Source organism: Mustela nivalis, assembly GCF_964662115.1.
Source record: "Mustela nivalis genome assembly, chromosome: 10".
In the NCBI taxonomy this organism is placed as follows: Eukaryota; Metazoa; Chordata; class Mammalia; order Carnivora; family Mustelidae; genus Mustela; species Mustela nivalis.
In genome coordinates, this window is record NC_139029.1 from 38,891,362 (window position 1) to 38,906,146 (window position 14,785).

A 14,785-nucleotide genomic window follows, 5' to 3' on the forward strand; every position below is an offset into this window, starting at 1 on the left:
AAAGCAATCTTGATAAAGAACAAAAATGGATGTATCACAATCCCAAATATCAAGATACTCTACAAAGCCTTAGTGATCAAAACAATGTGATACTGGCACAAAAACAGACGTGTAGATCAATGGAACAGAAAAGAAAACCGAGAAATGGATCTACAACTGTATGGTCCACTAATTTTTGACAAAGCAGGAAAGAATATCAAGGGAAAAAAGTCTCTTCAACAAATGGTGTTGGGAAAACTGGACAGAAGCACGCAAAACAACCAAACTGGACCACTTTGTTACACCATACAAAAAAAAAAAAAATTCAAAATGGTTGAAAGACCTAAATGTGAAACAGGAAAACATCAAAATCCTAGAGATCACAGGAAGCAACTTCTTTGACATTGGCCATAGTTACTTCTTACTAGCCATATCTTTGGAGACAAGGGAAACAAAAGTAAAAATGAACTATTGAGACTTCATCAAGATAAAAAGCTTCAATGTTGTATCTAAAACCTTTTTCTAATCTAAGGTGTAAAGATTTATGCCTATATTTTCTTCTAAGAGCTTTAATAGTTTTAGCTCTTATATTTAAGTGTTTGATCTATTTCATTTGATCTTCATTCATTTACATGTACATATCTTGTCCCAACACTATTTGTTGAAAAGTCTATGCTCTCCCCAATGATTGTCTTCAAACACTTGTCAAAAATCAATTTGCTATACATGTGAACATTTACTTCTGGAATGTCAGTTCCATTCCATTGATCTATATATCTATACTTATATCAGTTCCACATCTTAATTATTATAGCTTTGAAGTAAGTTTTAATTTCAGGAAGTTCTCCAACTTTTTTTTTTTAGGATTGTTTTTGCTATTAAGTGTTACATTTTATATTTCTATCTTTGATCCACTTTTAGTTAATTTTTTTAATAAGGTGTGAGGTTTAGGTCAAAATTCATTTTGGGAGCTCCTGATGTCTAATTATTCCAGCACTATTTATTGAAAAGACTATCCTTTTTACATTGAATTGCTTTTGCAACTTTTATCAAAAATCTGTTGAGCAAATACATGTAGGTCTATTTCTGGATTCTCTGTCTATACTGTTGACCTGTGTGTCTATTTCTATCAAAACCACACTCTAGCTACATAGTAGGTCATAAAATTGGACAGTATTGTTCCTCCAATTTCGTTGTTCTTTTTCAATGTTATTTTTTAATATTTTCTCGGTTTTTTGCCTGTTCATATAAATTTTAAGATAAATTAATCTCTAACTACAAAATACCTTTTTGAGATTGTAATGGAAATTACATTTAGTTTATAGATTGGTTTGAAGCAAATTGCCATCTTTACTACAATTGATACTTCTATTGACCTGTCTTCTGTGACTTTTATAAAGTTACTTATTACTTTTAGTAATTTTTGTGTGTGTGTGGACTCCATTGGTTTTCTTCAACACAATCATATCATCTGTGAAAAACATCAACTTACTTACTTTCTAATCTTTATGCTTTTATTTTAATTTTTCATCTTGTACTGGGTAAGACCTCATGTAATAATGATAAATAGAAGTGTCAGGAACAGTTATCCTTTTTATATCCCTGATCTCAGAATACATTCAACTCTTTACCAGTAAGTGTAAAGTTCACTATAAAATTTTTGTAGTTGCATATTGTCAGGTCATGGAAATTTCCTTCTATTCTTAGTCTAATGAAAGTTTGTTGTTTCTGTTTTTTTTAGTCATAAAGTTTGCTCAATTTTGCCAAATGGTTTTTCTGCATCTTTTGACATTGTTCACATGGATTTTCTCTTTTGTTATTGTGAATTACATTGAATTTCAAATGTTAAATCAACCTTGTATTCCTGGAATATTCCTGGAATAAACTCCAATTTACCGATATATTTTAAATCACTTTTACATCTATGTATATGAGGAATATTATTCTATAATTTTATCTTGTAATATCTGTATTATATTTTTTAAAAGATTTTATTTATTTCTTTATTTGAGAGAGAAAGAAAAAAAAAAAAAACCAGGAGCAGTGGGAGGGACAGAGGGAGAAGCAGGCACAGGGAGCCTGGTGGTGGGCTGAATCCCAGGACCCTGGGACCATGACTTGAGCTGAAAGCAAACACTTAACAGCCTGAACCACCAAGATGCCCTTCTTTGTCGTTAGATTTTAAAATCATAGTTATTCTGGTCAGAAAACTATGAAATGTCTCCTGCTACTCTCCTTTTTGAAAAATTTTTGTGTATAATTGGCAATACTGTGTTCTCAAAGGTTTTCCTAGAATTCAGCAATGAGGTCATCTAGGTCTAGAGTTTTCTTCCAGAGAAAGTTTTGACTATAAATATAGGACCTTTAATAGATATGGGCCTATTTAAGTGTTTTATTTTGTATGCTTTAGAAATTTGTTTTTCAATGAATTTGTCCATTTGATCTAAATTGTTAAGTTTATTGGCATAAAGTTTTAATAGTATCCACTTATTTTCCTTTTAATATCTGTAGAATCTTTAGTGATGGCACTCTTTTCATTCCTGATTCTATCTCTCTTTTTCTAAATGAATCTTGCTTGGAATATTCAGTTTGTTATCCTTAGACTTCTTTTATGTAAACATCTAATATTTAAATTTTCTTCTAAGCAATGCTTTTGCAGCATCCCACAAAATTTTATGTTTTGTTTTCATCATTATTCAGTTCAAAATAATTTAGAAGTGTCCTTTTGTTGTCTTCCAGGATATTGACATTTTTGAAGAATACAGTCAGTTACTTTATAGATCATAAGATTGATTTTGACTTTCCTTGTGATCAGATTCATTTTATCATATATGAAGACATACAATGTTCATCTGCTTTTCACTAATGATTTTAGTTGATCACACCATCAGGATGATGTCTATTCTTCACCCATTGTATTATTCCTGTTTTTACCCTAGCAATTAAATAATCTGTGTGATGACACTTTGAACCATGTAACCATGAAAATATCTTTCTTCATCAAACTCTACTTACCAAGTAGACAGGTGATAAGTAGAGTTCCTCTGCTTACCTGAACCAAGGTAAGGTTCCTGCCTGAACCTTGCTTTACAAAGCTGTAGCAAAATAATGTTTTTCTTATGATACTACTTCCATCTTCCATTGGGCTTTCTACTATAAGAAAAAAATTCTCTGTCTTTATTATCTGTGTAGACTCATGGGTTTCTGTGTTATTCAGCAGATGGTAGTCCATTACTGTACTTATTTTGATGCTCAGTTTTTTCCAGATTTAAGCAGTGAGAACCCCCAAGTTTGTTTCCCTTTTTTATACATCCCTGTCATTTTTTGAGCCCTTACTTCTGAAACTATAGCATAATTTTTAATAGTTGGAAGAATATTGATAATATTATTATCTATGTATCATAATACATTTAAGTATATCTTTTAGAATTTTAAATTACAGATTTAAAAAATGCTTAAGATTGTTGTAAAGAACATTCTGGTAACTGAATATTTACATAAATCCAAAATTATTAACCTGGCGTAATACATTTCTAGAAGTAGATTTGTTATATGGCCTTCCAGAAAAATTCTACCTGTTTATAGGCAGCAATATGTAAGAATGTCCATTTTGCAATTCCCTTAAATTTGGGTGGAATTTCAGTCAGTCTAGGGCCTTATTCTGTGGTCCCCAGACCAGCAATATTGTTATTACCTAGGCACATCTGTTAGAAATGCACAGTCTCAGACCCCACTCCAGACCTACTGGGTCATAATCTGCATTTGAACAAACTCACCGGGTAAAACATAGGCACATAAAAGTCTGAGGGGCAGCATTCTGATATAATTTATATAGGAGTCACAAACTGAATTGGTCCTAAGTCTAGGCAAGGTAAGTCAGGAGCCTGTACTGGTATTTATATTAATAAAAGGTAAACAAAACAAATAAGTAAAGTTGATTGCAAAAAAAGTGCTTAGGTGTTATCCTATATACATATAAGACATATATGAAATATATATATTATATATACACACTCACATGCACACACACACACATACTTATAATGTATACTATATAATGTATAGTGTGTGTGTGTGTGTGTGTGTGTGTATATATATCCTAAGAAACCATTTTGGGGAATAGGACAATGCAGATCAGCATGGAGTACTAACACTGTTCCCCTAAAACACAAGAAAGCAATGTTATTATCTCTCCTGCCTCATTTTTACCCACTCCATCCCAAACACCCTATGCAGTAGCCCACTGTTTATCTAGTGGTCTAAGAAAAACTGAATCAGAACTCTGTAACTCTGTAATCAGAGTGTTACAATGGATACTCCCAATCTCCTCCCAGAGAATGTGTTTTAGTAGGGTCTGATATTATGTCCAAGTATCAACATTTTAATAATAGGCCACCAGGTGATTCTGATGCCCTGGAGTTTGAGAACTACTGTACCACTACACTTTGCAGAGTACATCTTAGAATATATTGTTTGAGCAACTATTTTATTTGCTTCAAAAGAATAGCACATGAATTCATGTTTTTGTTGTTGGTTAATGAAATGAGTAAGAATTCCAATTAGTTTTTTAGACCTCTCTAGTTCTAGTGACTCTGAGTTAGTGAGGAGGGGGAGAAATAATCCTGATGAACTCTATTTCACCCCTTCATTCCTAATCCTGAGATTGCCTTCTTGAACCAGTTCACATTTTCTCCAGATGATACCTAAACACTTTTTTTTTTCTGTCAGTATATTTTGATGAAATAAATTCATATTATGGGAAAAAAATCCATCAAAACCTTATTATGAAGTTAAAATATATTATTCTCATATAAATATATATTAAATATATTAAAGAAATTATAGAGAAACCATTCAGTTTTTAAAATATGAATAACTTTTTTTATGTAGGAGGAGCAAAGAAAAAAGGAAACAGCACATATAAAAGGTAAATTTTCTCAACAATTTGTTAGAAGAAACCATAATTATATATAATTATAGCAATTTTTAAAGAACCAAGAGGCCTACCTAAATGTTATCTAAATATTGTTTTAATACCATGGAAATTCAAGGGAAACATTAATGTATTAGTATGTGAGTGGGCATATATTCCTTAAAAAACAAAATTTACAATGTCACATCTTAAAATGTGAAATTCAAATTTTTGTTCCTTATTTATACCCGAAAGCATCATAGTCAGGAGCATCTTGGTGGTTCATTGGGTTAACTGTCCAATTCTTGATTTCAGCTCAGGTCATGATTTCAGGCTTGTGAGATCAAGCCTGGCATAGAGCTCCATGCTGGGCGTGGAACAGACGTTCTTTTCTTTCTTTCTTTTTTTTTTAAAGATTCCATTCATTTTGACAGACAGAAATCACAGGGAGGAAGAGAGGCAGAGAGGCAGAGAGAGAGGAAAGGAAGCAGGCTCCCTGCTGAGCAGAGAGCCCGATGCGGGGCTCGATCCCCGGGCCCTAGGATCATGACTTGAGCCGAAGGCAGAGGCTTTAAACCACTGAGCCACCCAGGTGCCCCATGTAGCCTGTTTCAGATTGTCTCCATTCATCCCCCCACCATCCCTAAGATTAAAAAAAAAAAAAAAGTGTCATAGTCAATGCCCTATAGTTATCCTGGAGGGTCAAAAGACATGAGTATTTTATAATCCTCTAGATATTGTATATTGTGTCTTACTACCTCAAAACATTTTCCTCCTATGTAAGAAATTTTGGATATACAAAATGTAATAAGATATTTAAAACAGCTTTAAAAATTAATACATTAATATCAAAGTTCAGTATGTAAAATATTATAAAAGATACTTAATCCTAAGGTGTATATATATATACTATATATTATGTAGTATATTTTCTAAACAACATTTTTAAATATCAACTGTGCAGTATAAATAATGTAATAATTGAAGAAGAATGAATCTTAGAGTACTAGAAGTCTAGGTGAAGTCCGTTGTGTCTCTGATCTGTGGTGAGTCATCAGTCTCTAAATCTTAGTCCTCTCTTTTGTGAAATGGTTCTAATAATAACTTCCTTGAAAAATTATTGGAAGGATAAATGATATATGGAAATATATCAAACTGCTTCACATATTATAAGGCGCTCTAAGAATGTTCGTAGTTAGTTTAATTGGTGTCAAGGCAACCCATAGGCCCTTTCCACCGTGGACCAAACATTTTGTAATCTGCCTACTTACAATATTCCAGAACTGAGCTTTCTAGCCTATTTAGAATCTTTTCCTATTAAAACAGGTTGATTTTCTTTAGAACAGCCTTTTCTATTCTTGATTGTAATGAAGTTGTTAATCCCCAGTTACATACTTAACATTGTACAGATGATGATAGCAACTTAGAATTTTCACTGTTGCATCCTTCCATCCATTTTAACCCAAAAAAGAGTCTGAATTTTAAAAAGAAATATCGCCTTTATACGTAAGATTCAGGTCATGAATGTATAGTATTAATAGTAAATCTAATTTTCTTTTACAGCAATTAAAGATCACTCTAAAGACGAATTCTGCCTTGCAACGCAGAAGGTCATTTGTGACCCCTCAGAGACTAGCTTGGCAACACATCCCAGCAGTGTTACCTTAACCTTATCAACACTACCATCTAATTCTTATCACAGCCAAAGTATAGAAGCAGCTGATGACTGGTTTTTTGATGATACTCTAGCAAAAAAGAACTCTCCAATGCCTTTTCTCAGGGAACCTCTACTGGAAAAAGTATTTTCATACCTGTCAACAATTTCCTTAGAAGACTGTACTGAAAATGTACTGAATATGGCACTTTATGATGATCAGAAAGATGACAGCATTAAGGAAATATTTTCACGAAGAAATGCAGAGGTTGAAATACAAAACCTTCAACATAATATTGAATGACTTTTTTCTTTTGAAACATTGTATACACTGAAATCATGGAAAGTTAAAACTGAATCACCAGCTTCTGAGTCTCTTAACATGTCCATACTAATATTACTTGTTCTTTACCTTAGAGTGGTCCTACTTCCCTTGCCATTTCTTATTTCTAGAAACAAAATTACAGGAAGCAGTAGAGTGACATTATGAATATTAAGTTTGACTCCTTGTATTTCATCAAAGGACATAATAAATAATATGAATGTATTTCAACATACAAGAGAAATACTTTTAAAAACCTTCAGCATAAATAGATTTTTGAATAAAACATTCACAACATTTCCTTATACTTTTGACATTTTCAATTTTACTTCCATGTGGGTAGGGCTGGGCAGAATACTTCCATCAGCTTTTCTGAATTTTAAATACATAAATCTCTTAACATTCAAATTTTATTTTGTCATGATTTTGGTAAACAATATAATTTTGCTCTTCTAGGGGAGCCTGGAAACTGAAGAATCCAGAAAATAATTTTCTTTGCCCCTTCCTATGTCCGTTTCTCAGAATGGTTTCCCAATCCTTACTCCACTATGATGGAAATGTGGCCAGCTATTTTCCTAAACCGCTGATTCAAGCTAGATGAATCAGAATTCTCACTAATCTGAGAGATCCTTCTTTTTTTTTTTAAACATCTCTTTATCATTTTATTAGGAATAATTCTAAGTGGGCAATGCAGAAAATTTACTGAGTTTAATGAGTTTTCCAAAACCTCTTAATGAAAATAATCTGAGAGACCCTTGGTCAGATTTCTATGTTTAGTCCTGAGGGATTTCTGAAATCATCCACCATGTAATTAATCTTTTTTCCCTTTCTCCTAAATAGTCTCCATATAATCAGTTCTCTCCTTTCTTCCTTCCCTCCTCCTCTCTCTCTCTCTCTCTCTCTCTCCTTTTCTTCTTTCTTTTTTGGAAGATAACTAAATATAATATTAACTTTTGTGTTTAAGTTACTCACCTACACTTGTGCATATCTTCCCAAGAGATAAATCATACCTATTACAATAAATGAAAAGAAACTTCTCTCAATTAAAAGTAGCGTTGCCCATGTCTATTGATTCTGTCCCATGGGAAATATTAAAAAGGATTAGAATACCTGTCTCCTGAACACCTCATTGTTTCTACATAGTTACTGGTTGTGAAAACAGCTCTCTTAGATGTCCACCCCTACATCTAAGTAAGCTATTTGAACTCAGGGTCTGTAAGGAACAGCGTATATATAAATTGTTCTCTGTCTCTTGGTGTCTCACCAACTTCTATCTTACTACCTATCCCAGAGAAGTTATCTCTAATTTTGCTAAGATGTTAAAACTTTTCTAGGAATTTGGGATTGGAGATAAGAGAGTCTGGCTTTGATCTGATTAGTCTCTGGAATAGCGGAAACAACCTGGGGAGCTATGGGCTACGTTTGGGAAGGAAAAATAGTAAATCTGCAGTGAGAGAGCAGCAAAGCACTTGCAAAGTAAAAAGCAGAGATGAGAGATAAGGCGAATGTGATTCCTGCTTTCTAATAGTCCTCCATTTCCTTATTCCAGCCCTTCATGAAGCTGCCCTTGGCTTAGTATGGCAGTCTGGTATCCTAATAATAAGTTCCCCTGTTTGCTTAAGCTAGCAAGATTTGATATTTATTAATGTCCTGTTTTTAACTGTGGTTCTGGGCTTTGGTAGGGTACCCTTGTAATTTTATAATAAATTGTCCTTTTTGCATAAAGTAAAAAGAGTTCTGTTTCTGTTACTATGAACAAAGCATCCTAACCAAATTCTTGTCATTACAAATGAGAAATAAAGAGATCTATGCATATAAAATAATTGTTATACTATGAATGAATAGATTGAACTTTTTTCTCAAAACCTAGCACATTTACTTTTATTAAAATGTTATTCTATATCATAGCTATATAATTGAAAAGACTGATAAGCATATGAAATTACAGCAGTCTAAAATAATCTTATTTTCAAGAACTGTAAAGAATCTAAGATTTCACCATTCGTGCCCTCTGACAAGTTAGCCCTCAGTGGTTTTGTAGTGACAAAGGATGGTTTATTATTCATAGCAGTAGCAAGGATGACTTTTGAAAGAGGCTGACGTCCATGGAGTAGATCATCTTGTCCACTTAATTATTAAATTTCTTCTGATATTGCTCTTGGGGTAGCATTTACTTAAGACTCGTTTATATTCATATTCTGTGTCCATTCTCCCATCGGGAAACTTACCTACATACATCATTCCTAGACTCCTTGTCACTAATTTTCCAGTTGTATTCCTTACAAGTCTCCTACCATTCAGCCAAACCATTACCTACTGCCAATGAATCAACAAAAATCTATACCTCTGAAAATTTATTCTTCCAAGCTATACAGCTAGGTCACTGCTCAAAGTTATGCCTACTGAGACTTTCACCCCTGCCTATCAAGGCCATACATGAGCAGGGCTCTCTTAATTTAGGTGTGAACTCTGAGATGATGCTGGCATATCATGTAGAACTGTCTGAAAGTCAGGATCAAGTATTTTCTTTACTTGATGCCATAGCTATATGGTGAGAGAGAGACCATGTAGCAGGAGTAAGAGCCATGGGTATCTCAACCATTTTCTCATGCAATTTCTTTGTGGTTTAAGAATCTGCTCAAATTCAATTTTATATAACCTAATGCCATTTGCAATTGAGTACAGATCTGCATGCCTAACTTTATGTGTTAGGAAATCAGACAACACCAGTTCATGGTGAACAGTTGAACTCAAAGGTAAGTTGGTGGCCATAGTCACATGTTAAGTCCCTACTAGTTTAATAGTAAGCCAGAGGATGTTTCCAAAGAAGAATAATTGGCAGGTGATAACATGGCTTTGTTTAGAATCCTACAGACTCTCATTAACCTAGAGTTGCCTGATAAAGTCTCCATGGAGACTTTCTATTTGCTACAAACACTTCACATAGCATGGATCTGCTATGTGGCAGAACTAACTTAGTAGCCTGAATCTGTTGCAGAGCTTTCTATTCTTCCAGACCATACTCAGAACTGGAACCTCTTTCAGGTTCCTCAGTGAGTGGGTCCAAGTAGCACATTCAAATGAAATATATGTTACCTCCAATATCCAAAGGAGTCCACTATACATTGTGCCTCTTTCTTAGTGGTTGGAGGTATCAGATGCAGCAACTAGTCTCACCTTGGAAGGGATGTGCTCCAGACCACTGGATTCATAGTAATTTTCCTGAGGCAACAGGCCCTTGAATTTTGTAAAATTTATTTCCACCCTCTGGCTTGCATTTATCTAACCATATTATCTAGGGTAGTTACTAATGTTTGTTTACCATGTCCAGCTAGCATGATATCACAAATGTCTTCTGGTGTCCATTTGTGTGGAATGAGGATTAAGGCCCATTTAGACTAAATTATGACAGAGAGCTAGAGAGGTAATTTAACCCTGCAGTAGAACAGCGAAGTTAGTGCTGATCTTTAGAGATGAAATAAAACTGCGTGTTATGGTCCACACTAACAGGAATAAAGAAAAAAATTATTTGCTGGAGGAATAGGTGGATAGCATATACAAGAGAAAGCACTGGTTTGCTCCACCAATGAAGCAACACCAGGAACAGTAGCTATAATTAGAGTGACTACCTGATTTAATAGCTTAAAACAATCCATTTTCATTTTCTAAGTGTTATCTTCTTCTGAACAGACCAAATAGGCAACTTGAAAAGAGATATGGCAAGAATTACCACTCCTGAGTCCTTCAAGTGGCATTAATTTCTAATCTCTCTCTATGTGTATTGCTTTTGGTTTATTATTTTGGGTGGGGAAAGCAGTTCTAGTGGCTTCCACTTCGTTTTTACTAACATAATAGCCCTCATCCCATGGGTTAGGGAACCAATGTGGAGATTTTGCCCTTTGCTAAGTATGCCTACTCCAATTATGCCTCCTAGGACTGGAGGAAATAACCATGGGTTTGGTTTGGAACTCACTGGGCTAACTGAGATGAACCAGTCTAAAACTACATTAATGACCTTACTTCCATAGGCCCCTATTTTAACTAGGGGACCACTGTGACTTTTAGATATCCAGGAATTAGTGGCAGTTCATAGCCAGTATCTGGTAATCTGTTTTTTAAATCTGGTTATTTGCCTTAGCCCAATGCACTCTCACATTGGCTAATGGCTGCAGATATTTGGGAGAAAGTGTAGGAGGAAGATTTTCTATGTAATAAAATTTGTAATGTAAATTTTTAGCAGAACAGCTGGGCCCTTCCTCAAAGGCCATCTTTTATCTAAAAGGCTCTGAGTTTGAGAACTAGCTCAAATCTGGAAACCAGTTGAGGAAGCACGTCTTTATATTATGATGATTCAAGTTAGAACTATTCATCTGACTTAGAGCTTTTCCTCTTACTTAAACCAAATAAGCTTTTATAGGTTAAATCTCTCTCCACTGTGGTAGACAATAACTGAAGTATCTGCTTGGCTCTTTCAACTCTCCAGCTGTTGTTTTGCCCCTGGATACCTTGGATTTTCACCTAAGCATGTAATAGTTCATGAGTGAGCCATGGCAAAAGACCTGAAGAGAAATCTTTTGAAAGAAGATGTACGAATAACCAACAGATACATAAAAATGTGCTCAAAGTCATTAATCATCAGGGAAATGCAAATCAGAAAAAAAAAAAGCCATGTGCTATGGTATTGGGTTGGAATTGAAGGTATTAGTATGTATGTATATGCAATGTGTGTTTGTGTGTGTATGTATTTATTTACAAGGATACTTCTAATACTATTATTAGCATTAGTATCTTTTTTAAATTTTTTTTAAAGATTTTATTTATTTATTTTGACGGACAGAGATCACAAGTAGGCAGAGAGGCAGGCACAGAAAGAGAAGGAAGCAGGCTCCCTGCTGAGCAGAGAGCCCAATGCGGGGCTCAATCCCAGGACCCTGGGATCATGACCTGAGCCGAAGGCAGAGGCTTTAACCCATTGAGCCACCCAGGTGCCCAACATTAGTATCTTTATGCTATATGTGTTTATACTGTATTTCCTAATACTGATCCCTCATCTCATGTATCAACACAGTTAATGCTCAGACTTGGCTTCTTTTTTTTTTTTTTTTAAGATTTTATTTATTTATTTAACAGACACAGTGAGAGAGAGAATACAAGCAGGTGGAGTGGGAGAGGGAGAAGCAGGCTTCCTGCTGAGCAGGGAGCCTGATGCAGGGCTCAATCCCACACCCTGGGATCATGACCTGAGCTGAAGGCAGACAGTTATTGACTAAGCCCCCCAGGTGCCTCTCAGACTTGGTTTCTAAAAACAATTCTCCACTCAAAGGAAATAATATTCCTTGAAGAAATGGTTAATTCTAGGACTGGGGCAAGGAAATTATGAAGTAAATCTAGAACAGTTTCTTGCACCTAAAGTAAGAAAGCACACATAAATTGATGGGACCATGTCAAAAGGACACCTGAGTTAGCTTAAAGAGGCTCCCACTTTTCAAATTAGGGAAACTCTGAGGACAAAATGAATAATAATAAATTGTAACATATTGAACTAAAAAAGGACCCATGAATCCATCCTGAAAACCTTTTATAAAAAATTTAAAGGGCTAAGGACAGAAAGCCAACTAATAAATGTAGAAAGTTAGATTTAGGAAATCATTTTTGCAATCTCTTTAGTAATAATTGATTTATGCAAGAAGTCCGTGTGTTAGTACACATTAAGTTTAAGATAGTTGAGAACATGATATTCACATCTCAAAGAATCTGTACATACACACAGATTCTGTACAAAAAGAGAAAAAACTACTTTTCCAATGGGAAAAGACGATAAAATAATCAAACCAAATGATCATTTTTTCCCTTATTTTCATTTTTATTTATTTTTTAGTTAACATATAATGCATATCTGACATTCCATTGTTTGTTTCAGGGCTACAGGGGTACAGGTGTGTGATTCAACCGTCTTACACAATTCACAGGACCCACCATAGCCTCACCCTCTCCAATGTCCATCACCTTAACACCCCATCCCCGCGCCCTCTCCCCTCCCCTCAGTTTGTTTCCTATGATTAAGACTCTCTTATGGTTTGTCTCCCTCTCTGATTTCATCTTGTTTTATATTTTTCTTTCTTCCCCTCCGATCCTGTGTTTTGTTTCTTAAATTCCACCTATCAGTGAGATCATATGATAATCTTTTTCTTATTGACTTATTTTGCTTAACAAATACCCTCTAGTTACATCCACATCATTGCAGATAGATTTCGGTTTTTTGATGGCTGAGTAGTATTAGAGTGTGTGTTTCTGTGTGAGTGTATGTAGGTATGTGTATGTACGTGTATGTGTGTGTATATATCCTATATCCATCTGTCGATGGACATCTGGGCTCTCTCCATAGTTTGGCTATTGTGGACAATGCTACTATGAACGTTGAGATGGAGGTGCCCCTTCAGATCACTACATTTTTGTCTTTGAGGTAAATACCTAGTAGTGCAATTGCTGGGTCCATTTTCAACTTTTTGAGGAACCTGTATACTGTTTTCCAGAGTGGCTGTAGCAGCTTGTATTCCCACCAACAGTGTAAGAGTGTACCCCTTTCTCTGCATTCTTGCTAACATCTGTTGTTTCCTGTGTTGTTAATTTTAGCCATTCTGACTGGTGTAAGTTGGTATCTTATTGTGGTTTTGATTTGTATTTCTCTGATGCCAAGGGATGTTGAGCATTTTTTCATGTGTCTGTTGTCCATTTTTATGTCTTGTTTGCAGAAATGTCTATTCATGTCTTCTGCCCATTTCTTGATGGGATTATTTGTTCTTTGAGTGTTGAGTTTAATAAATTCTTTATAGATTTTGTATACTAACCATTTATCTGATATGCCATTTGCAAATATCTTCTCCCATTCTTTTGGTTTTCTTTTGGTTTTGTTGACTGTTTCCTCTGCTGTGCAAAAGTTTTTTTTTATCTTGATGAAGTCCCAATAGCTCATTTTTTACTTTGTTTCCCTTCCCTTGAAGACATGTCTAGCAAGAAGTTGCTGCAGCTGAGGTTGAGGAGGTAGCTGCCTGTGTTCTTCTCTAGGATTTTGATAGATCCCTGTCTCACATTTAGGTCTTTCATCCATTTTGAATCTATTGTGTACAGTATAAGGAAATGGTTCAGTTTTATTCTTCTGCATGTGGCTGTTCAATTTTCCCAACACCATTTGTTGAAGACACTGTCTTTTTTCCCACTGGATATTCTTTCCTGCTTTGTTGAAGATGAGTTGGCCATAGAGTTGAGGGTCCATTTCTGGGTTCTCTATTCCATTCCATTGATCTATGTGTGTCTTTTTGTGCCAGTATCATACTATCATGACTACAGCTTTGTAATAGAGCTTGAAGTCCAGAATTGTGATGGCACCACCTTTGGTTTTCTTTTTCAACATTCTTTTGGCTATTCAGGGTCTTTTCTGGTTCCATACAGTTTTCAGAATTTTTTTGTTCCAGCTCTGTAAAAAAAGTTGATGGTATTTTATAGGGATTGCTTTGAGTGTGTAGATTGCTATAAGTAGCACAGTCATTTTAACAGTATTTGTTCTTCTAATCCATGAGCATGGAACATTTTTCCATTTCTTTGTTTCTTCCTCAATTTCTTTCATGAGTGTTCTATGGTTTTCTGAGTTCAGATTCTTTGCCTCTTTGGTTAGTTTCATTCGTAGGTATATTATGGTTTGGGGTGCAGTTGTAAATGGGATCAACTCCTTAATTTCTCTTTCTTCTGTCTCATTGTTAGTGTATAGAAATGCAACTGATTTCTGTGCATTGATTTTATATCTTGCCATGTTGCTGAATTCCTGTATGAGTTTTACCAATTTTCGGCTGGAGTCTTTTGGGTTTTCCACATAGAGTATCTTGTCATCTGTGAAGAGTGAGAACTTGACTACTTCTTTACT

At 34.9% G+C, this 14,785-nt stretch overlaps 1 protein-coding gene across 1 annotated transcript in view; it reads left to right on the forward strand.

Moving 5' to 3' along the window:
* Positions 1 to 8,176, forward strand: part of LOC309842195 (uncharacterized protein C1orf185 homolog) — a 44,355-nt gene extending 36,179 nt beyond the window's left edge. The window contains exons 4-5 of the mRNA XM_082686155.1: positions 4,870 to 4,906; positions 6,455 to 8,176. Of these exons, the coding sequence (XP_082542281.1) occupies positions 4,870 to 4,906; positions 6,455 to 6,849 (432 nt within the window). The 3' untranslated portion in view covers positions 6,850 to 8,176. The remainder of the gene's footprint in view (positions 1 to 4,869; positions 4,907 to 6,454) is intronic.
* The last annotated feature ends 6,609 nt before the right edge of the window (positions 8,177 to 14,785 follow it).